This window comes from Myodes glareolus, chromosome 18, assembly GCF_982192425.1.
Source record: "Myodes glareolus chromosome 18, mMyoGla1.1, whole genome shotgun sequence".
Taxonomy (NCBI): domain Eukaryota; kingdom Metazoa; phylum Chordata; class Mammalia; order Rodentia; family Cricetidae; genus Myodes; species Myodes glareolus.
Genome location: NC_142043.1, coordinates 34,973,363 through 34,996,237, shown reverse-complemented (window position 1 = coordinate 34,996,237; position 22,875 = coordinate 34,973,363). Strand labels below are relative to the sequence as shown.

Below are 22,875 nucleotides of genomic sequence, written 5' to 3'. Positions count from 1 at the left end.
CTCTGCCTCCCAAGTGTGGAATTAAAGACATGCGCCACCACCTTCAGCCTCAAATCATGTCTTGAAATTTGGAAAGCAAGGGTTTTGAGTGCCCCAAATTAAGGGGGATATAAAAGTTTGAACCTCCTCGGAAATGGTTAACTAAAGTCCTAATGCTATTTAGCCATTCGCTTACCTAATGAATACTTAATAAGCATCAGCCGTGTGCCAGGCATGGCGCTTAGCCCTGTGTGCACTGCAGGAGACAATGCTGACCTCTCAGCCAGGGAGGCGGCTGATAAGTCAGGACACTAAGCAAGCAAGTTCTGTGCCTGCAAGAGGGTAGATGATGCCATAGGGAAGAGGTGTGCTGGGCAGGGGACTGGCCAGGGTGGTAAACACAAGTACTGTAGGCTGTGGGTTAGATGTGACAGTGGACTCCACAAGGCGGGGCCAGTTCTGCAATGCCTCTGTTCAGACACCACGGGAGGGACCAGGCTCCAGAGAGCAGCAGCAGGTCATTTGGGACCTCCTTCGTGCCTTACAGCCACCTCTCCTGTGCAAACTGGAGCCACTGCCAGGATCTGAGAGCAGGAGACACATGCTGTGTAGACAGTTGCTCTGCCAGGATCTCCTCCTGCCAGGAGACTGGCAAGGCCAGTGGAGGCCTGTCCTTCTGGGTGATCATCACTTCTTGCCCTGAGGTGTCTGCCCTAATGGGCTGAGTGTTTGCTGAGTTGGCGCTCTGCAGTGGAAGTAGGGGGTGGGGGTGGCAAGGGTGCTGTTGTGGTCCTAACCCTCCCTCTTTGCAGACCAGAGAAGCCTTCATCCAGGAGAGAGGGTGGTATGTGGGGGCGGGGCAATGCGGGAAACAAAAGAAAATCTGAGACCAGAATGCTAGATTGCACTGAGGCACCGCCAGCCTGCTTTCCTGGGGCGAGAGGAAAAATAAGAGTGATCAAGTGAGCCTGGTCTGTGCTTTCCCTACCGGCCCTGCCCCCAGCTCCTAGAGCAGGGAGAGTCCTGGCTCTGCTGGGGCGGGCCTTTAGTCAGTCACTCTGGGGGCGTGGTCTTCGAGGCAATGCAGGGCAGTCCAGTGCTTGCACAGCTGTGAGCAGCGAGCCTCCAGCGTGCGAAAGGGCAGGGCTGTTTTGAAAATTATCCCAAAGGCTGGCACAAGGCAGTACTGCTCTCGATGCAGCCCCAGATGGAACCTATCTCTGCCCAGATCCTTCCTCCCCGCTTTTGCTGCCGTCTTTCCACACTGCAGAGAAGGCCTGGCCTCCTTCCAGGAGCCAAAGCCAACCTGACTACCAACCAGCTCCTCATCCTCCTCTCCCTGCCCAGCTGCTCTCCAGGGCTTCTGAGGTTGAGGGCAGCTGAAGTGCTGAGCAGGTGCTGGGGGGGTTGAGTCACAGGAGGAAGCCAGGTGTGGCGCACCACCCGGCTGGGCTCAAGCTGGGAGCTGGGCTCTGGGCTCAACCCTCTTGCCTGTGGCCACAGTGCACCTGCTAGATCTAAGGAGCCGGTCCTCTTGAACTACCCTGACGCTGCCCATTCTTCCACATCCTCCCCCATCCCTAGGGTTGCACATGGATGGCTTGGAGGGACGAGGACTGGGGCCTACCTGCCTTGACCCAGCCATATTACAGCATCTGGGCAGTCCTTGCAGGGACCCTATGTTTGGGGTGACCAGGGGGAGGGGCTAGCTTCAAAGCCTGTTTTGTTCAGAGGGGTTGGGCAGTTCTTCAAAGCTAAACAGGGGGGTGGGTGGGGTGCCTGGTAGATTAACAGATCAGCCAAATCCCTTTGTAGACCTTGCAGGGAAATCCCCATCTAAAGGACCCACTGAAAGGAAGTTTCTGGCTGAGAAAACTGAATATAGATACTGGATGAGAGTGAATTATTGGCTATTTTGTTGGACAAGAAAATAGTATGACTTTTTAGGTATAGCGCATCACGGCCGTCTGCGCTCCATGTGCTACCATACAGTTCGTGAGCTGGGCAAGGGGCTGGAGATTGAAGCACACAAAGACTCACAGATACAGAGAGAGACACAGGTCATCCTTGATCCCAAGAATGCCCCCTTTATTGTGTCCAGGGACTGCTTATATAGAGATCCTTAACTGATAGCCACGCCCCAGCCAAACCCACCAGAAACCACTCCCCTGCCATCAAGGAGGGTCCCAGAGCAGAGGAAAACAAGTTGTTTACAAGAATTCCAGAATCTGGGGGTTCACTGCTCCCAACATTTAGGAAAAGAAAAAAGAGGACTGGGCAGGACACACATCCCAGTACTCAAGAGGCAAAGGTAGGGAGATGGCTGCGAGTTTGAGGCCAGCCTCATCTGCAGAGGAAGGACCAGGTCATCTAGAAAGAAAACAGAATGTGCTAGTGAAATGGCTCATTGCTCTAGAGGGGTTTGCCACCAAGCTTGATGGCCCAAATTCAGTCCCCAGACCCCACTCTGTTCTAAGAGAAAACCGACCCCTGCAAACTATCCTCTACCATCTGGGCGTTTGCTGTGGCTTGTTTGCACGCACGCTTGCGCACAAATAACATGTAATAAAAAAAATTAAAAGAATTGCCAGGCCCGGTGGTCCATGCTTGTAATCCCAGTACTTAGGCAGAGGTGAGAGGGTCACAAGGTTTAGGCCAACTTGGGACACAAGGGGCAACCTTGTTTCAGACAAACAGCTGTTGGTATTCTTGATAGTGTTATATCGTGGGGGACCCTCATATATATATATAAACTTCTTTATGGCTCAGAAGACTCAGTATTTGGCATTCCTGGGAGGGAGAGTGTGGTATAGATGCAGAGGAGTTAGGGACAGGCAGGCAAAGCGGTTGTGGTTGTGGCTCACAGGATGGACAGGCAAAGCTATGGATTGAAGAGGTTCAATCTTTTTCTTGTGAATTGAATATGTTGCAGCAACAAGCTAAGTGACAAAAAAGGGATACAGGGGAGAGTTTGCTATTGGCCGAAGGGCTGCTCAGGTGGCGGGGGACCCACTCAGTGGCCAAGGTCCCACTCAGGTCACTGAGGTCCTGCTCAGTGTCAGAGGGAATCTTTCTTACTCTTAATTTTTCAGGAAATTAGGGTAAACCTTAAAGTCTCGGGAGAGATTCCTACTTCATCAAGTTAAGGAAGGCCTCGCCCTGTGCTAGGTACTGTGTGTGTGTGTATGCACATGTGTGTATGTGTGCATTCTTGTGTATGTATGTGTATATGTATGCATGTGTGTATACATGTGCCCCTGTGCACACACACATGCTCATATACACATCCCTCCTCCTAGGAAGAAGTGTGGACCATTTGAGGGAGGGAGGTCACACACACAGCTCAGAAGTGAGAGTCAGATGCAGGTCCTAGAAACTTGGCTATGACCCTTGCCACAGTTGAGGGCATCTCCCAGAGCTGTACACACACTCAGTCACAGTCTCCTTTCTTCTTCCCAGCTAGCCGTACTCAGCCATCTCCTCAGCCTCATGAGACCATCATCCCTCAGGCAGTATCTGGACGCTGAGACCCTGCCATCCTCTCAGGGGAAACAGCCAAGGGCCAGTGCTGAGCTTGACTACAAGGTAAGCATCTCAACCCCCTGCCTGCCTTTACCAAGAAGGACCCTGCTACTTCATTTAACGGGGAAGGCGGGGCTGTCTCTGTTGCACAGCCTGTGGGGCCTGTGGTCCCTGGTCCTTCCAGAACCAGAAGTCACTCCAGGACAGAGGCCAGCGGGCTACCTTCTATGTGGGGAGGGGCACCCAGTATCTCTCCCAAGCCTTTTTTAGTCCTTTTGCCCACCTGTGCGTGTAGGTGCAGGGGAAGCCGTGGGCCCAGAGCTATGCCTAGTTTCCCTGCTTATTCCCACTAATTTTGACCAAGGCTTAGCCCTTGACCTTTCTCCAGTTCTTCCAAAGAAGTTCTTCTAAGCCTTGACCAGCCCTCCCAAAAGGCAGTGAAGTGCCCTGGGTTGGGAGGTTGTGGGTTAGGAATTAGCAGAGGCCTGTGCATCCCCAGGGTTAGTGTCAGAGCAGGGACCAAGGTGACTGTGGGGGCTTTCAAGTGGATCTTCCTGGGTTCTTCTATCCCTGGAGACTCAGGATAAAGATGGAGATAGGGATCTTCTAATTCAGGAAGGCAGGGATTCAAAAATCTCATTCCTGAGGTTGGATATTAACAATTCAGAAGTCCAACCTTTGGGCATCACTCTGAGAATCAGATAAGTGAATTAATTACTTAATGAACACAAATGAACCATTAAGAAGATAGGATAATCCCCACATGCACAGGTACACACTACCCTTCAGAACGCGCAGGGAAGGTTGCCTTCGCCTTGGGATTTGTCTTAGTGTTTTTACAAGGCTACAGTCTCCTAGGAAGGTGGGGGCCATACACACATCCCTTGTCCTGTGCCAGATATTTCCCAGGAAACAGGAGTGGATGACACAGACAGGTTAGGAGACCCTGGGTAGGTAGGTTGTCATAGCTGGATACTAGAGACCTCGAGGTGACAAAAAGGGGAGGTAAGAGAAAGAAGCAGTTGCCTTCTGGCTGTCTGCGAGGAGACTTTGTGGCCTCCAGGAACCTTCAGGCCAGGCTGGGCCTCACCCAGCAGGGGTGTGGCTTCTACCGAGCCCCAGGCTCCCACTGGGCTCACCACGTTGCTGACCTGCTGGTAGTAGGGGCAGAAGGTGTCTGTGTAGCAGTTGGGATGGGAGGATGAACAGGCTGAGGAATCCTTTATTTTGAAGGCTCCAAGCACAGCTACTCCTCGCTCCTTGGCTGCCTGTTAGAAATCAATCGTCCATTTTGCCTTAAAGCTGGAGGAGAGCAGAGCAGGCATCCAGGGGTGCTTACTCCCCCAAAGCAAAGGGCACACTGGCTGGGGACAACAGTAGGAGCAGGTGAGGCTGCAGTGGCTTTTAGAGCCCCTGTGCTGCAGCCGAGAGCACCGCAGAGCCTCTGGCCCCATCACCTTGACCTCTGCTGGTGCAGTGGCTAAGGGCAGAGGCAATCAGGACCAGGGGACAGGACAGAGGGTTCTAGTGGAGTGCCGTAATAGAAGTATGAAATGGTTCCAGCTCGGTGCCCTGGGCTGGGTGTTGTGGTGGCTGGGAGGGGCCAGGCCGGGCAGGTGACTAGGTCCCACTCCACCTCAGCCAACTGACTCCTCATTAGGCCTGAGCGTGTTTCATCTTCAAAGATGAGATGGGGCTACTCACCAGCCAAAATGAGCAGAGGCGTCATCAACCCAATTTTACAGGGAGTGGTGGTCTGGGATGGGGCAGCCTTTCATCCCCAGAGCTCAAAGTCTTTGCCTTTTTGCTTCTCAAGTGCAATGGGGAAACTGAGGCCAGAGTTCAGGTCAGTTGGAGGTGATCAAGCATGAAGGAGACAGCTTCTTCCCAGCCTTTGAGGCTGCAGTGCTGAGCTTCTGCCTGTCCCACACTAAATACACTCCTGTCTGGGAGATTTCCTGCCCTAAACTGCAGGGGTCACAGCGCTCCTCCAGCCCTGCAAATAAACACTTCTGCAGACTCTTCTCCTGGTCTTCCCACCTCCTCCCTCCCCCAGGGGAGAGACAAGGGCACAGCATGGCTCCACTGTTGTCCCTTTGCGTGGCTGGCTGTCTAGCTGGATTGTGGGCATAGTTGTGTGTCTCAGCATGGCATGTTTTTGCCACTAAGTGAAAAACCGAACAAATGAATTGTATTTCGTCACTCTTCCTCTCTCCTCTGGTGTGGCCATCTGCTCTCCTGCCCCCAGTTTTGAAACTGCCCTCCCCCCTGCGCTGCCTTTGACCAGTGATAGCCCCCTGATCTCTTAATATCCTTGTATCATTAAGACCACAAGCATTTATGGAACCCCGGACTTCAGAAGTATTACCTTGGGTAATGAGAGAACCAATCACAGGGCATTGTTGGTAATTATAAGTTAGTGAGGTTCCTGCCTGGGAAAGCTAACCACCAAGTACTTTAACAAAAGAAGCAACTGCTCAGGCTTCCACTTTGTGGGGGGAGGAGGGGAGAGCTGGGCTGGAGGCAGGGGCAGGTTCCCAAGAAGGCCATTCGTCCTAGCAGGGTCAAAGTCACTTACCATGCTATTAGCACATACAAAAATATGCTTGAAAAACAAGACGTTTAGTGGAGGGCTGGAGTCTAACTCAGTGGTAGCATGGTTAAGGAACATTATAAGATTGAGATATAAGATTTAACACTTTAAAGTGCCTGGCTCAGTGCCTAGTGCTGCAGTCTAGGCTGTTCAAGAAATTCAATGGTGGTACACATCTTTAATCCCAGCACTCTGGAGGTAAAGGCAGGTGGATCTCAGTGAGTTCAAGGCCAGCCAGGGTTTCACAAAGAAACCCTACCTCAACCACCACCCCCCCCAAAAAAAAAATCGAGGCAGGGAGACTCATTCTCCCAGCTCAGGAGTTCAACTATAGCGTAGTGTCTCATCTCAAAATATTCATATATTGTGCCAATCTGCTTGATGACTATCTGTTCCCTGGGCTTGCCCGGTTTGAGTTAGCCTTTCCTAGAGTGGAATAAACATGTAGGTGAGAAGATGGGGCTTGGTACCTCCTAGCAACAGGCAGGCACCCTGTCTGTCTCCCAGGTGGGAGATGACAATGTTTACACAGAGGTGAGTATAATAACACTAAGGCTGGCCTCCCAATGCTTCCTTTTGGCCCAGGGATGTGATTCTGCCAGAGATGTGTGTCCTGTGCGCCCCCCCCCCCCCCCCCCCCCCCCCCCCCCCCCCGTGAGACTGGCCTTCTGGCTGCAGGCAGAAAAACATTGCATAACTTGAGTCAATTTTCTCTTCCAGTCTACCAGCTCAGCCCTCCAACCCAGCACTGGGGTTTCTGGGGGCATTTGGTTTCAACTATGGTGTTATCTGAATGTGGCCAGATTTGGCCTAGTTGTATTATATCCACTCCTGGAGTTGAGTTGTGACCCATTCAGTTTTATGGAAGTGGCTGATGTTTTGGTCTTGTTAAACCTGCCGTTATGTTTCTTGTTCCTGTTTAACCACAGTTATCAAATCATCTTTGCTTTTTCTCCCATGTCTGTTGCTATGTGCAAATGCATTTACTATGCATAAGTGTATAAACATATATGAATGTATGTGTGTATACATGTGTAAATATATATACTTGCACTTTTTTTCTGATACTGCTTACTATCATGATACCCTGTCACATTTTAAGCATGTGCTTACTACTGAGCTGCAGCCCAGCCCAGATGCTATTTTAGTGAGGTTTTCCCCGCTTAGAGATTTGGAAGGTCTAGGGAACCAGAATCTTGATGGTAGGATGGGAGAGTCTCTCTAGTTGGTTAGATTTGAGGAAGTTAAATGTCTCCCACTGTGGAATGAAAACTGAGGATAAAAAGACCAACTTGGCACTGGGAGCCTACTTCCTTTTCCCCTTTTCCCCGTGTGCCTCCTCCCAGCCTGGTAGTGGATGCCTTCCAAAGACGAGAACTCGAGGCTCACTGGGGACTGTGCATCGGTCAGTCACCTCCTGCAGGTGCGTCCATTCCTTGTGACTTTCGTGGAGGTCCCAGGCTGCAGAGACTTGGGAAAAGCTTGTTTACGGAGGATCAGTGTTTTCAAAGAAGCGATTTTATGGAGGTGGGGTGTGCTTTTGACTGTGGGTGATGCTGGGGATAGGCTCCAGCCAGCTGCAACTCTATGGAGGTGTGTGTCTGCCCAGCTTGGGCAGAGGGTGTGGCCTGCCGTGTGTTTGTGTGCGAGTGCCCTGTGCATCTCCTGTAAACCCTGTGGTGTGCCAGGTGTGTTGGGAGACCTGGTGAACAAGTTTTGCTGCTTTTGCTGCTGCGACTGTAGACAGCAGCTGTCTGTCCCTGGGCTGGCTGACCTTGCCAAGAACTGCCTTAATGGGAGGTTGTGGTAGGGAGAGGCCAGCTCTTGCTGCAGGGACAGGACAGGGTTAGCTGCCCTCTGGCATCTCTGTGCTTGTCTCTGGCCTCTCTTGCTGGTACGTCCAACCCCAACAAGGGGATGTATGTTCCCTGGGGCTTGACTTGAGCCCCTGTGTCATTTGCAAAGACAAGCAGATCCTGGAGCCTCTCCCCTTGTTCTTTCTCACCTGAAAGTATAGCACCCCCCCACACACACAGCCTTCACACACACACACACACCCATACACACACCCCCACACACACCCTCCACACACACACCCCACAGTGCTGTAAACTTGGGTCAGGACAAGGTTAGGAGAGCCAGGAGGAAACTGGATTTGAGGAATGGAAAACAGACATGCAGACTCCTGAGTTCTTCCTGTCCAGCCTGTGGTTCTGTTCCATCTTCCTTCCTCCAAAATGAGCAGTAGCTGCATTTTGTCATAAACCTGGTGGCCTCTGAGAAGCTGACCCTGCAGATGAGTTGAAGCACATGCAAGTCTGGGAACCTGTAGACTCAGGCCCAGGCCCAGGCCAGCTTTGCTTGGTTCCCAGAAATCTGAGTTCTTTGCAAGAACACGAGCAAGACTTGCAGCGACAGGGTTAAGCCCAGGAGGCAGGGTGGGGTCCCAGGGAGCTTTTGTTCAAGCCCAACCAGCTGGAGGGTTGGCCTGCTCTCTCCTTCACCCCAATCAGCCCTGTGCTCTGGAGGACCTCTCAGGGTCCCTGTCCATGGGCAGGTGACTCATCAGCTTCTGTCCTGGCACTCTTATCTGGGTTTCTTCCTCCCTCTGGACGCTCTGTAGAGTGTCTTCCTCCCATTCAGACCTGTTGTATGTATCATACTCTGATTTTCCATCCACAGTCTCTGCCCCCATCACGTACAGCCCTGAAGACCAAACCGCAGCACTCTGCATGCCGATGGCCTTGGCCTTGCATCTTCCTGTCTTCCACTTCCTGTCTGCCGAACTCGGGAGGTCCATAACAGTCCACTTAACCCCTGGCATGTGCCCTGCCTCCATGAATGTAAACAGAGATGCGCGTGAGGCTGGGTCCCCGGTCAACCTCAGCAGCAGGCCTCCAGTGAAATGCCCGACCTGAGCAGAAATAAGCCATGTGAGGGACCCTTCCTGCCAGCCCTGCACCCAGCCTGGCCTCTGCTCTTCTCTCTCCCAGGCCTGAGTCAGGCCAGAGTTGGGTGTAGGAGCATTGTAGGAGCACTCTCCAAGTGCTCCATCTCGCAGCTCTGCCTTGCCTGGCTAGGGAGGAGTGAGGACTGCTTGCTCCTACAGGGTTCACAGCCTTCTCAGCTGCCTTCTGCTTCCCACTTTCCCCCTGTTCTGTCTCTTCTCTTTTGTCTTCCCTAGGCCTCTGTCGATGGGGATGTAGTTCCTGGTTGTCCTGGGATGACTCCTCAGGCTTGGCTGAACCCACAACTACAGGCACTGTGTCACAACATCCCGGGGTGGCTTTCCCCAATGCTTGACTCTACCCTACCCTGCATTCCCAGACAGGCTCTCTCTCTCTCTCTCTCTCTCTCTCTCTCTCTCTCTCTCTCTCTCTCTCGTGTGTGTGTGTGTGTGTGTGTGTGTGTGTGTGAGATGAAACCCTAGGTTGACCTCCTTTCTTCGGCCACCCTGGCCAGGGGTAAAGAAAAGAAAGAGCTTCTGTCCCAGAGTCAAGGCTCACTGGCTTGGCATGGACTGTGATTGGCGGGCCTAGGTCACATGTATTCTGCTGGAGTCAACTCTGTAGACATCACCATGGAACATTTTGGCCTAAATGTAGGGGACAGGAAGCTGGGCCACTCTTACAAAAGAAGGGGTGCATTCTAGGTACCTAGAAACTTGGGACCGCACAACACACCCTGATCTTCTGTCACGGGCTTTGAGAGAAAGCAGCTCTCTTTGCAGATGGCCAGTCCCAGCTACTCCTTGCAGAACTGCACATGCTCACCATGCCTTCAGGCCCACATACTAATGTGGATGCATGTGTATAAGCCTGGGCTGACACACACTCACACACACAGCTTCCTATTGCCAGAGACTCTGGGCCCCTGGCAGAACTAGATTTTCCATCCAGACTCCCATGGGATCAGGGTCTCTGGTTCCAGCTGAAGAAGCAGGAAGAGCTACTGCCACTGCTTGTATCTTGCTTGCCTCCACCCGCACCCCTGAAGGAAGCCAACATAGGAAGATGAGCAGGGTAGAATCACTCTCTCAAGGATTTGCCCACAACCCTGTGGTTCCTCCCTCTGGACACAGTCTGAGATGGCTTCATTTTCGCACATGCCCTCAGCCTTCCTGTTTATGTGTGTCCTGCCCCTACCTCCTGTGCCAGGGCTTCCCAGCTCCCACCCAGTCCTCAGAGCCGAACAGGAAGGAGCCCCTTAGGGTTCATGCTCAGAGTTTAGGTAGAGCTTACAGGAGGATCCCACTGTGAGGGGCCTGGGGTCTCAGAACTCATTTCTGGGAACTTAGAACAGGCTCCAGCTCATGCTCTGGGGGCGTGGTGGGTGTGAGGGTACATCCTGGGCCCCTCAGATCCTCCAGCACCCTGGGAAGAGTCCTTCTGCCTCCTGACCCAGCTGGGGTCCAGAGAGCAACTTTGCCTTTAGTGGTTGTTCCAGCAGCTGATCCAGAAGTCCTGTTCCTTTCTAGATGCTGCCAGCCTGTCCCCTGTCACCTGAAAGTGGCCCTATCCCTGTCCAATTTTTAGGGCTCCACCCCCGTCACGACTGCATCACTTTCAGTTACAGAATAGAGTGGCCTGCCTAGCCAACCCCGTGGTGACTCTGGCAGGCTGTGTCTGTGACGTCTGTCACCTGACCTCTTGACCCCGTCTCTTCAGGGACGCTGGTCTGAGAAGAGGTCTTATGTCACACACCGCATTTCCTAGCAGTAGTCATGTGTCCTCATCATTTCCTGCTTGCTGCAACAGTGACCAGTCTCCCATCCTGGGCAGAGTCACTTTGGAGGTCAGCTTTTCTTTTGGCATGGAACCTTGGTTGCAGCCCTCTGCTCTGTGGCTCATCTAGTGCCTGCCAAGGCCAAGGTCAGGAAGTATAACCTTGGAACTGGAGCTGTGTGGAGTAGTTTATGCAGTTTCCCCCTAGAAACTGGGAAGAAATGGCATCGCACATGGCAAGTGCCATGCACCCGTGTTCAGATGAAGTGTAGTTAGAAACATGCATGTACTGTGCTTTGGTGGACACACAAGATAGAGCCCTGCTTCCCTCCCTGAGCTGAAGGTCTTGGCCTGGGACCTGTTAGTGGCCCAACCCCAGGATTAATAATATTGTTGTTGTTTGCCCAACCCTGAAGGAGCACCTGCGCCACGCCCTTGGGCACAGGCCAGTGTCCCCGTCTACCCCAGGAATGGCCTGGCCTCTATGTCCTGCCTCTAGAACACCCAGGGACCTCTGCTCTTTCTACAGTGTCAGCCCCATTTCGAGAGGTTATACAAGTGCAGAGCCTTTTCTGATGAAGGGGGAGGTCCCAGACATCTACTTCTAGCCATCCCTCCCCTATCAGCTGGGGATCGGGCCAAACTTGAGCTCCCACATATGCCAAGATGCAGGGTCACCAGGCCTTCTCTGTATGTCTTATTGGATTGGGATGCTGTGATACTAGCTTTAAACTTAGTTTTAAAAAGGCCAGTGACTCGTGGCCCACCTCTCATCACCGCGGGCAATCTAGCGATCCGTGCAGCCTCGGTCTGTAACTAAATTGGTTCTATGGCTCGTCGTCAGCACGTGTGCTCCACGTGTGACAGGCGCGGCACATAGCGATGGAGTCTCCTGGGGTCAGTTGTCAAGCTAAGCTGGGCCTCCAGACCTTAGAGACTGAGCTGAATGCAGGGTCCCCAGGGTAGCCACCAGCCAGGGCCTGTGATGTCAAAGGCAGAAACAGAGGAGGTAGTCCTGGCATCCTGGTGCAGCTGAGCAGGTATACAGACACTGCAGGATGCGCCCTGGGCCTCGGCAATGTGACTTAGAGAGCCACTGCCCCTGCATCCTTGTCATCCTCCTTCCTCCGTGTCCCTGGGCCAGCCCTCCGTTCTCCCCAGTCCCTAGCAGCTGTCCAGAGCCTGGCTGGACCTGCTTCCACAGAGTCCTCCTACCCATGGAAAGTCTACTGTCCCCTTTTGCCTGGCAGGCTCTGAGGAAAGGGTTCTATCTAAAAACTCCAGGGTAAGACTACATCCTTGGTCATGACCCGAGGTAGGGAGAAACTGCTGCTGGGTTAGAGAAAGCGGCTTCCTGGGAACTCCCTCCTCTCTTCCACCCTTCGGCGTAAGTAACCCAGCTTACCCCCTTGGCATTAACTAGCAGGGGATTTCCTGAAGGATGAAGTTCCCGGGAAATGTCCACCCATGTTCCCTTTTGACTCCTCTGACAAAAACTTGCAAATGAGTTCCACTTGACCCAGGAGACCTAAGATCAGAACTAACTGGAACAGAGCCAGAGGTGCCACCTGCCTGTTGTCTGCTGGGTGACGAGCCTCATCCCTGGGTCCTGGTTTGGGGGAGGGCAGGAATGAGATATGCCACAATGAATTTCTGGGAAGAGGCCCGCCACCGTCACCAGACCCTGGGGAGAGACCCAGGAAGTGGAAGCAAAGGCCTTGCTGGCAATGGGACCCAGGGACAGTACCGCCTTGGCTTGTCAGCATTGGGTTCAGGCACGTCCTGTTCTTCACCCTCTGCCTCTCTCTTCTGAGTCCTTGTCTGAGGTTTCCTGGATCTCTTTCCCACTGTGGTTTCCCAGCCTGGATTCATGTTTGTGCATGAGGGGCTGGGCTCCTCAACTGGCTGGGGTCCTGCTGCTCTAAACAAGGTATGAGGCCTGGACACTGCAGCCCACCACCATGGAAGACTGACTCCAAAGCCATACTGACCCCAACTGCAGCTACACACACACATGCATGGACACACACTCACACAAATACCACATGCACACACGTACCACACACACACACATACCACACAAACAAATACCACATACACACACACAAGCCGAGTCCTGGAAGGGGCCTCCTTTGGACTGGGGGAAAGGCCACCTTGTGGTCCCAAAGGTAGAGGAAAAGGGCAGGGGGGTAATCTGGTCGGTGGGCGGGGGGAGGGGCTGCATAGCCCACGTCCTGTCCTCTGGCCACCACTTCCTGCTTAATCTCTGTGGTGCCAGCCAAGACAGGAGCAGGCTTGCTAAATTCAGAAAGTGGTCACTGTCACAGAGAGGGAAATGTGGTTCTTCACTTTCCATGCATCCTGCTCCTACCAAGATGACTCCTTGCCCGCGCAGCACCTCTGCTCTGCACCCCTAGCCCACCTCGGGTCCCCCAAGCAGTGGAATTGTGGAGGAAGGGTCTCAGGTTCTGCCTTCTCCAGGCCCAGAACCCCTGGTTCCCTGACACAGAGAAACCAACAGCCGCTCTTTGCCTCCACTAAGGAGACTCTTACCTGCATGACTGATGTCCTCATTGAAACTTAATGTTGTTTTGGGTTGGTTTTTTGAGACTTTTTGTTTCAGTTTGATTTTGTGCTGGGACTAAAGGCATGCACCACCGAGCCCTTGTTTGTTTGTTTGTTTGCTTGTTTGTTTGTTTGTTTGTTTTGAGGTACTAAGGATCAAACTTAAAACCTTACCTTTGCTAGACCAGGATTCTACAGCTGAGAAGCATCCTAAGCCAAAACCCTTTTTTTCCCCACAAAAAACAGTGGCAGGGACTCAACACTGCCTGCCCTGAGTAGGGTACAGCCCTACGACCTCAAGTTGAGTCAGAGTCTAACTTAAAGGGCCCTCTCTAGCAATGGGGGAACACACCAACCTCCAAACCGTGTGCATTTGGATTTGTTCTTTGGAGAAATGGTTGGAAAATGTGGTGAACACCCTATCCCTCCTCCCTGCACCCAGACCAAAAAAAGAAGCTCAGAATATTTATCTGGGGTTTTCCTTGAAGATTGAGTTATGGGAATCAGTGAGAGCTGTGTCGTGAAACTGGGGCTGTGCACTGCTGCATTTTCCTCCTTAGTGATCAGGGTAAATGCCTGTCCTGCAGTCTTCCCCCAGGGCGATCCTGGGAGCCTAAGGCTGCCCCAAGCTGCCCTATAGGATGGTAAATCCCGGGGTCCAGATGAAGCAAAGACCTCCACAATTGAGTTTGAGGCAGGCTGATCTTCAGGAGGGGGTGGGGTGTACTAGAGAAAGGCATTTGCAAGAGAAAAGGCTTAGGGGTGAGGAGTCCCGAGGTCCCTTAGCCCTCTGCTCCCGCTCGCCGTCCCTTTACACCTCGGGTAGTCCCCAGGCTTCCCCAGGCAGCGCCCCTCCCCCGCTCCACTACTCTTGATGTTTTCTTTGGCATCCTCTGCCACCTCTCACTATCGGTTTGCTCCATGCCAAGAGCTTTGCCCTGTCTGAAAGGGGCCTCAGCCTTTTTCCAAGGTCATGTTCCTCTCTTGCTCCAAACCCAATTAGACTCAATTAAAGTAGGGCAGGGTCCTGTTTAAAAAATCTTCAACAAATTTAGGTATATTCTGACTCTGTCAATAATACATATTAGACAGGTTTATTTGTTTGTTTGTTTGTTTTGTACAGGCTATCCTTGAACTTACTGTGTAGCTAAGGATGACTTTGAACTTCTAATCCTGCTGCCTCTAAGGAATGCTGGAATTACAGGCATGTGACACCAGGCCCGGTTTTATGGTACTAGGAATTGAACCCGAGGCCTACTATATGCTAGGCAAGCACTGTGTTCAATGAACTACATCCCCAGTCCCCAGAAATAGTCCTTTTCTTTTTCAAAAGAGATTCTTACTTATTTAAAATAGCGTTTATTTCCTAAGTAAACTATAGTGACGTCACTTTCTTCCTTTCCCTTTTCTTTCCCTCACCCCTTCCTTCCCTTTATTATCCACCACCTTGCTTCCTCTCAACCTTGTGGTCTCTTTTTCTTTGTTTTTATACATATGTATCTATTTATTTATTGAGATAGGGTCACATCGTGTAGCCCTGAATAGCCTAAAACTCACTATCTAGGCCAGGCTGGCCTCAAACTCACCGAAATCCACCTGCCTCTGCCTTCATGAATGCTGTTATTAAATGCATATCCCACCACATCCTTAGATTTATATTATTCTTTATTGCATGTGTATGTGTGTTGGGGGGTAGGTACACATGCATACAGTATGTTTACTCAAGAAGGCCAGAGGCATTGGAATCCCCAGGAGCTGGCATTGCAGGTGGTTGTGAGCCTTCCAACTGCGGTATTGGCAGCTGCCATCTCTCCAGCGCCATTCCCCCCCCCCCCCATATTAATAAGTAGGGGAAGAAAAGAGGATGTGGGCTGAGGATGCAGCTCAGGGGAAGAGTGTGTGCTTCGCTTATTCCTGAGTTTGGTCTCTAGCACAGAGACTCGCTCGCACGCACACGCACACACATACCAACCACATGGTATGGAGGACAGCAAAAAGAATATGAAAGACACATCTTGCAATCTTTTGTCCCAGAAAGACCGTGCACACTGGTGTGTTCAACCCACACCAGATACTGCTACCTCCTCTCACTAGCGTCCCTCAGGAAGTTCTAATCATCCCGGTCAACAACAGCCCAATGCGCCTCACTGTCTTTGCAGCCAGCCCTGTCCCCAAGCCATGCCCTCCCTTACCCTATTCAAGCCCAGCTAGTTACCTGGCTGACCAACCCTGCCTCCACCCTATGCCCCACCTAGGGCTGATGTAAGACACAGGATCTGTCTGGTGTTATAATCTACTGTCTCTGCCCCCATAGGGCCATTTTTTCCTTCCTCCTAATTTTCTTTTCTTTTTTTTAATATTTATTTATTTATTATGTATACAATATTCTGTCTGTGTGTATGTCTGCAGGCCAGACCTCATTACAGATGGTTGTGAGCCACCATGTGGTTGCCGGGAATTGAACTCAGGACCTTTGGAAGAGCAGGCAATGCTCTTAACCACTGAGCCACCTCTCCAGCCCTCCTCCTAATTTTCTTTTTGTCTCTTTTTTGCGTTCATTGTTGTTGTACATTTTTGCTTGCTTTTGAGACCGGGTCTTCCTATGTAGCCTTGGCTGGCCTTGAACTTGTCTTGCTTAGCTTCCAAGTCGGGGATTACAGGTATGCTCCATCATACCTGGCCTTTGTTCTTTTCTTTTTTTTTGCGTATCCAGTGGCAAGAGTGAGGGTGGACTTGGGGAGACAGTATGCAGATACTCACCCCTGGCTTTTTCTTTGACTTTCCCTTCCCTTGCCAGCTTTCTGTCTGACATCAGGACTGAGAGTCAAACAGCGCTGTGCCTGGGTTTGTGCAGGTGCTGCTCCTTTGTGGGGCACGTGTCCAAGGTGGGAGCTCAGAGGTTGTACAGCCGGTACTGAGCACAGGTGTAGGTGGCTCAACAAGCAGGCTGTGCAGAGGTCTGAGGACACAGACCCTGGGGGCTTTTCATTTCTCGACTCCCAGGATGAGACTGGGGTGGTACGGCTGGTTTTCTGGGTGGCAGGTATGTTAGAGGAATGTTGGTCCAGCCTACTGGGCTAGTTAGAGCACTGAGATAACGAGGCCAGGTTCCGTTCATGCAGGCCTTCCTTGAAGATGCTTTCCTGGAAGCTGCTGCTGTGTGCTGAGAGCAAGGAACCTTCACAGGCTCAGATGAGTTAAGGAAGCATCCTTGTGCTCTCTCTCTAGGTCTGCTATCTGTGCCACAGCCTCCTGACACTGGCTGGGGTGGTGGTCAGTAGCCAGGACATCACTCCAGATCAATGGGTGAGTCTCCCAAGAAGCTGGAGCAAGGAAGGGTTGGGTGCCCAGTAGTATCTACTGTATCAAGCACTGTGGGACCACAGTGACCAGCATGGAACCAGTCTTCTTTCAGGAACTACAGAATGAGAGGCCAAGAAGAAAGTGGCAAGGGGCTGCCAGGGCCTCTTTCTCCCACCATGTCCCAAAAGCCTTTCCCAAGGGATGCTGACCTGTCCCCTAGAAGCCGCCCTTCCTCTCTCCTCCCTTTCCTACCCAGCTTGGCAGCAGTCACTCAGAGAATCACTCCCTTTCTGACTTAGTTCTCCTTCTTGCCCCGGCCTCCAGAATATGCCTGGCTCATGTCCTGCCTCCTCCTCCTCTTCAGGGTGAGCTGCAGCTGCTGTGCATGCAGTTGGACCGCCACATCAGCACCCATATCCGGGAGAGCCCCCAGGCCATGCACCGGACCAAACTCAAGGACCTTGCCACCCAGACCTACATCCGCTGGCAGGACCTGCTGGCTCACTGTCAGCCCCAGGTGGTGTCCCATAATCCCCTGGACCTGGGAGGGAAGGGAAGTGGTCAGTCGGTGGGGCTTGGCAGATCCAGCAGGCCATCCACCCCCGCTGCAGCTGCTGGACTCCAAAGGGAGAGGGTGGAGTGGGCAGTGTGGTGAGGGTGGGGATGTCTCAGGGGACCTTCATTCTTAATCCAGGGCCCAGGGAGGGGATGCAGAAGGGAACACAGGGAAGCCTGTTTGTGAGCAAATGCCAAGAGAAGCTCAGCCCTGGAGAGCTGAGCAATACCAGTTTGATATGACCAGCCAGGAAGGGACACCGCAGGCAACAGCTGTCCACCTCCTGTCCACTTGTCCTGTGGACCTCAGCTGGCTTCTTGCTTTGTTAAGAACATTTCCCAGGCTGCTCTGTTTTGTTTTGTTTGCGGGGGGGGGGGGGGGGGGGGGGAGTGATTAGTACTTGAACCCAGGGCCTCATGCATGCTAAGTGAGTGCCCTATTACCCCTCACGTCCGCGGGGCAGCGCCCACTCTTGTTGTTGGAATTGTCTCAACTCCTCCAGGTAGTAACATTTTAGCTAAAGTTTACTGAGTGAAGATCTTTTCTACCAGAACCTGAAGACCTCAGGAAGCAGGGATTGTTAGACACAGGTTTTACAGATGAGCTATATCTAGAGACTCCAGAGGGTCAATAGTTTGCCCCACCCACCCAATGCAGGCAGCTTGAGTGAATGTGAAAATCAGGGCTCACGGCCAGTATCACTCCTTGGCACAGAGCAGTCCCCATCGGCATACTCCCTTCCACCCTTAGGCACCCCCCCCATTTCTCCACTAAGCATGCCCTGCTGGGCTGGCCCTGAGCCCCCAAGCCCTTAATGGAGACAGCTGAACGCCCTGTTCCCAGCTTGCCTCTCCTTGACCCCTCCCTTACAATTCCCTCTCACCCCTGACTTGAGGCTGACACACTGGCCACAGGCTGTGGCTTTGTGCTCAAATTTCGCAAGTCCCTGAGAAAAAGAAAGCCCTTCTCCTGATCCACTGGCTCCTGGTGGGAAGCTTCGTTTGTCATAAAGAGGAAGCAGAGTGATTGGAGCCTGGCTGAGTGTGCACAGATAACATCTTCCTCCCTTATTCCCTTGGGTCCATAGTAGTGGGAGATGGGACCTTGGCTGAGCCTCCTAGGCGCTGTGGTCAAATGGCCTGCTGACCCACTGTATCTGGTCTTGGAACCCTAAGACACCTGACATGGAGTCCTCTCTGGTGGATGCTGAATGGGCACCACCAATGCAGGGGCCTTTGGATAGAGGACAGTACTGGGGCCAGGCCATTACAAGCTACTTCTATCTTCTTCACAGGGCCAGTACTTCAACCCTTGGAAAGATATTTAAAGGGATAATGGCTCCGGACTCCAGCAGGAAGAGAACTGTCGGAGGTAAAGAACAGAGGCTGGGGAAGACCCAGCCTGGTGAAGCCAGCCTACTGCCACTGGAGGCCTTGTCTCCCTGACCATCCCCACCCTTAAACACGTTTGCTTGTTCAGCTATCTCTTCTAGCTTAGGTCTTGTCTCTATAGCGCTGACTTCCTGGGCCTCCTGGTCTCTTTTTGTTAGCCACTCTTCCCACACATACACACACTGTATCTTGTTTTCTCTGTCCATCCTTAATATGGGGTTCCTTTGTGCACATTAAAGTCTTACTTTCAGCACCAGTGGTTTTCCTTCCTTAAATCCCTGTCCCGAGGGCTCATGCCCAGCATCTAACCTGATGCCTAGCCTCTGCCTGAGCCAGCTGGTGCTGCTCTCACCTCTGGCAGCCATGTGACTGGGGCCTAGGAACCACCTCAGCCACTTGACTCTATATCTCGGAGCCGTCACGCTGTGACCAGGGTTGCTGGAGCCTGGGCACTTTTGGATGAAGAACATTTGTCTGGATCCTGTCTGGGACTACCCCGCCCCTGCTGGGGACGCTATACAGACAGTATGGTGGATCAGGGCTGTAATTATGCTTAATTCAATTTATTGTTGAGCTGTGAAATCAACTCTTTAGACTTAGAAGTGGGGGTGGGTCCCAAAGACACTTCTGGATCCTTCTTTTGCTTTCCATGGCCTTGCCTCCAGGTCAGTTTCATTGTGTCCTAACCTCTAACTGTATAACTGGATGTCTTTGACTTGGACCCCTGGAGAAGTGAGTGGGCCCGTTTGTATCTCCAGGAGTAGCCCCCTAGCTAGCCCCTATTTACTTTCTTATCTGGCCACTCCTCTGACAAAATCCATGCTCATCTTTGGCCCCTTCCGACACTTTCATGTTTGGAGTGAGCTTTGCAACAGGTAGAAGAGGGGGCCAGGAGGCAGCAGAGGATGACTCTCACCAATCTGACTTGTGTTCATATCTCAGTTGGTGAAGCCCTTGGAGCTTCCCCATGGCTGTTGCGTACAATTTTCCCTGTTTATATGTTCCAAGATTAGGGGCTGACCAGGCGATAGACAGACACATACACACACACAGAGAACATAGCTAAAGTCAGGCACATACCTTCCTAGGCCTGTTTCAGACACAGGTACCTCCCTCTCTGGGTCCCCTGAAGGCCAGGAGCTAGAGACATCTATTATTTAGAGACACAGTACTGGGTACCACAAGGACATCTTTTCTGTCTCAAAGCTTTTGCCAAATGAGAAGTGGAAGAAGCCCTTTCAGAGCCAGGTGACTTGGATGCCCAGTGATTTGACTGATAGTTCACGCCCCAGCAGCAGTAAGCAGGTCATCCTCAGCTCTCTGACAGGCAGGCAGGGACTTTGGGGAGCTAGCCCGGTTCACCCTGCCTCTGGGCGCCCCTGCTTGACACTGCATCCTGGCAGTTAATCCTCAGTAACTGGGTTTGCTCTGGAAACCTGGAAATCACCTTGAAATCTCCCTCTTTTGTTCTCATTGCCAAGGGCAGAGAGGGGGTAGGAAGGCCTGAGAGGCTGAACTTGGGAGTTTCCAGTTCTTGAAGCTGCCTTACCTGGCTTTAAGAAAAGGGATCAAAGTGTCCGTCAATGTAGACATCTGGAGTTCTCCCTGGCTCCTTACTCCACAAACATACCCATCCCTGAGAGAGAAATAGAAACAGCAGAGAGGAGGAAGAGGCGTCCCTTCCAGAAGGCTGCTGTAACCTGAGCAGAGGTATGTGATGTAAGGTCACTCAAGGGTGGACACGATCCCCTGGGTCATGTAATTGTCCTGCTCTGGGACTGACTGGGCGCTGACCAACCCTGGGTTGGGATCAATTAGAAGCGGAGCCTCTTCCAGGCCAAGAATTCTGGAATGAAGCTGGCTGTTTCACCATTTGCCCTCCAGGTTTTTGACCCTAAGCCCCTGGGAAAAGGCAGGGGATATCCTGATAGAAGCCGCTGGAAAAGCAGTATCCTGGGCTGTGATGACGGATGTTTTCCTGCTTCCTTTTGGTGATGCTGGAAGGGAGGGGCTGGGAAGGGAAAGGCTCCCCAGGTGGACAGCTTTGATAACTCTCCATTTGGAGGAAGTAGACCAAGGAAGTCCTTTTCCTATGTCCCAGTTCCCTGGGTCACAGTCAGAGAGCTCCTTGAAAGATGGCCCACCCTAATCTTGTCATTCTCCCACCTGTGGGGAGACTTCCGGCTATGTTGGAAACGGTCCAGGTTCAAGGAGGCCTTGACTAGAGACCCCAGCATACACTCTGGGCCTTCCTCTAGCCACTTAGCTTGGGAAGGGTAGTTGGTAAGAAGCAGAGTGCTGTGGTTCATGACCAATATTGGGCTCTACAAGGGTCAGCTTGAACTCAGTGGATCCTGGAGGGTGGCCATTTAACTTGTCTTCTCATGTTTTCTTTAGTTGACCACAAGCAGTTAAGCTATAGCAAAGGGGGCATGAGGCACAGAGCAGGGTCTACTCTGTCAGGCTAGAATAAGGATCAGAGTGTGATGCCTTCCATAGGCTATGCTAGGTAGGCCTAAGGAGATTACACAGCTATGTAGCCTTATCTTTTCTTTCTTTTTCTTTCTTCTTCTTCTTCTTTTATTTTTTTAGTGTTACTATTTTTCTTTCTTGATGTGAGATCCAGAATCCTTATTTTTCTGCCAGCTGTCCTTTTATTAAAAAGCATGAATCACAAGCAAGGACTCATGCAAGGAAACTTCATCTTCTGCCCACCCACCTGTGGAGAAGACCCATGGCGGTAAACAGAGCCTGGCAGGGAATGTGCAGAGGTGGGGGGTGGGGGGTGGGGGGTGGAGCCGTACCGGTGAGGAGCCTGGCAGGGAGGGGCTCACTGACTGTTACTGGAACAGTCTTCTTTCCACCTCCATCCCTGGCTTAGAAGCCCCTGACACCTGCCATGAAGGTGCAGAATACTGTCCCTGCCAGTGAAACCCAAACCTTTTGAAACTTTCCACTGGGGCCACCTTGGAGGTAGAGCCAGGGAGCTCAGGTCACTGCCCAGCAGCGCTTATTCCTGGTGGGCAAGTCTTAGAGGTGAGGGAGAAAAGCAACAGGAAATGGAGCATTAGCCGTGTGCGAGGTGACTGTTAGAAAGAGGAATGGGAATCACGGAACTCAACTTCCTTTTTTTTTTGAGACAGTCTCACTAGGGAGCCCAGGATGGACATGGATGTGAACTCAAGGGCTCACAACTTTCCTATTTCCGCCTTCCCAAGCAGCTGGGACCACAGACTCCCGCCATCACTCCAAGGCCTCATTCACAATTTTTACCTTGCTGTTTATGTGAATTTGAGTCAGTTTTAGATCTTGCTTAATCTTTCTGATAAGATGAGAGAAACAGTCACTGGCCTGGAAGTCCTGCATCAGCCTCCCAGGGCCGAGGGTACCCAGCTTGTAAAGCGTCCTGAGCATGGTCTGAGGAAATTTGACAGTAGGTTCTAAAGCCAAGGGCACAGAACAACAGCACAAAAGCCTGGAAGTCTGTGAGCAGCTTACCCTTATTTAGATGGAAACTGAGTCTGATCAAAAGGAGGGTCCTGCATGGCTCTGTCTCTGGCCAGCTCCAACAGGGCACATTCCCTGCCCACCCCTGGTAGTAGCTGGCTTGCCTCCTATCTCCAGCATCTCCAAGGCCCCAGCTTTGTTTCCCACTGGAAAGAAGCTGGGAAATGTGGCTCTGGCCAGTGAGGGAGAAGGGGCCGTTCTGTGTCCTAGCAAAGACTCAATTGTTACTGAAACCAAACTGGGTTGCCTTTCTCCATTATCCTCACTCCCTTCTGGTCTCCACTTTCAGATGCCAAGTTTTAACCCAGAGTAAAGGCTGCTGTCGGACTGATTTACACTCCAGATCTGCTGATGGGGTCTCAAATGTTTCTTCTCTCTAGGACTGTCCCAGGGGCTTAAAAGTTACCACCGAAGTCTCAGGGCCTCGACTTCCCTTCATTCCCGATTGTCCTTTAACTCTGGCTAGGGGTGGTCTCCAGGTACCGGTGAAGCAGCTTCCCCAAGGTTCTTTTGTCCAGCTGCCTAGCGTGAGGGCCAGCTGGCTGGAAAGAGGACTTGCCCATCCAGCAGGGCCCAGGAGGCCAAAGCTACAAGTTATCTAGGAGCGGCTGTGGGCGGAGGCTGGCAGTTCTGAAGGTGGTAGTGGTTCCCAGCGTGGCTCCCCTTCAGCCCCTTTCATCTGAACTGAAGGGCTCATGCCACTTGTTAATCAACCTTTCAAGTGGTACCAGGGAT

The 22,875-nt window shown here is 52.1% G+C and overlaps 1 protein-coding gene across 7 annotated transcripts in view; it reads left to right on the top strand.

The window, feature by feature from the left end:
* Positions 1-18,886, top strand: part of Fam178b (family with sequence similarity 178 member B) — a 121,294-nt gene extending 102,408 nt beyond the window's left edge. For all 7 annotated transcript variants that reach the window (XM_085679526.2, XM_048430335.3, XM_048430340.3 and 4 more), the window contains 4 exons: positions 3,439-3,564; positions 16,612-16,689; positions 17,051-17,203; positions 18,537-18,886. In XM_085679526.2, the coding sequence (XP_085535652.2) occupies positions 3,439-3,564; positions 16,612-16,689; positions 17,051-17,203; positions 18,537-18,569 (390 nt within the window). In that variant the 3' untranslated portion in view covers positions 18,570-18,886. The remainder of the gene's footprint in view (positions 1-3,438; positions 3,565-16,611; positions 16,690-17,050; positions 17,204-18,536) is intronic.
* Positions 18,887-22,875: the final 3,989 nt, after the last annotated feature.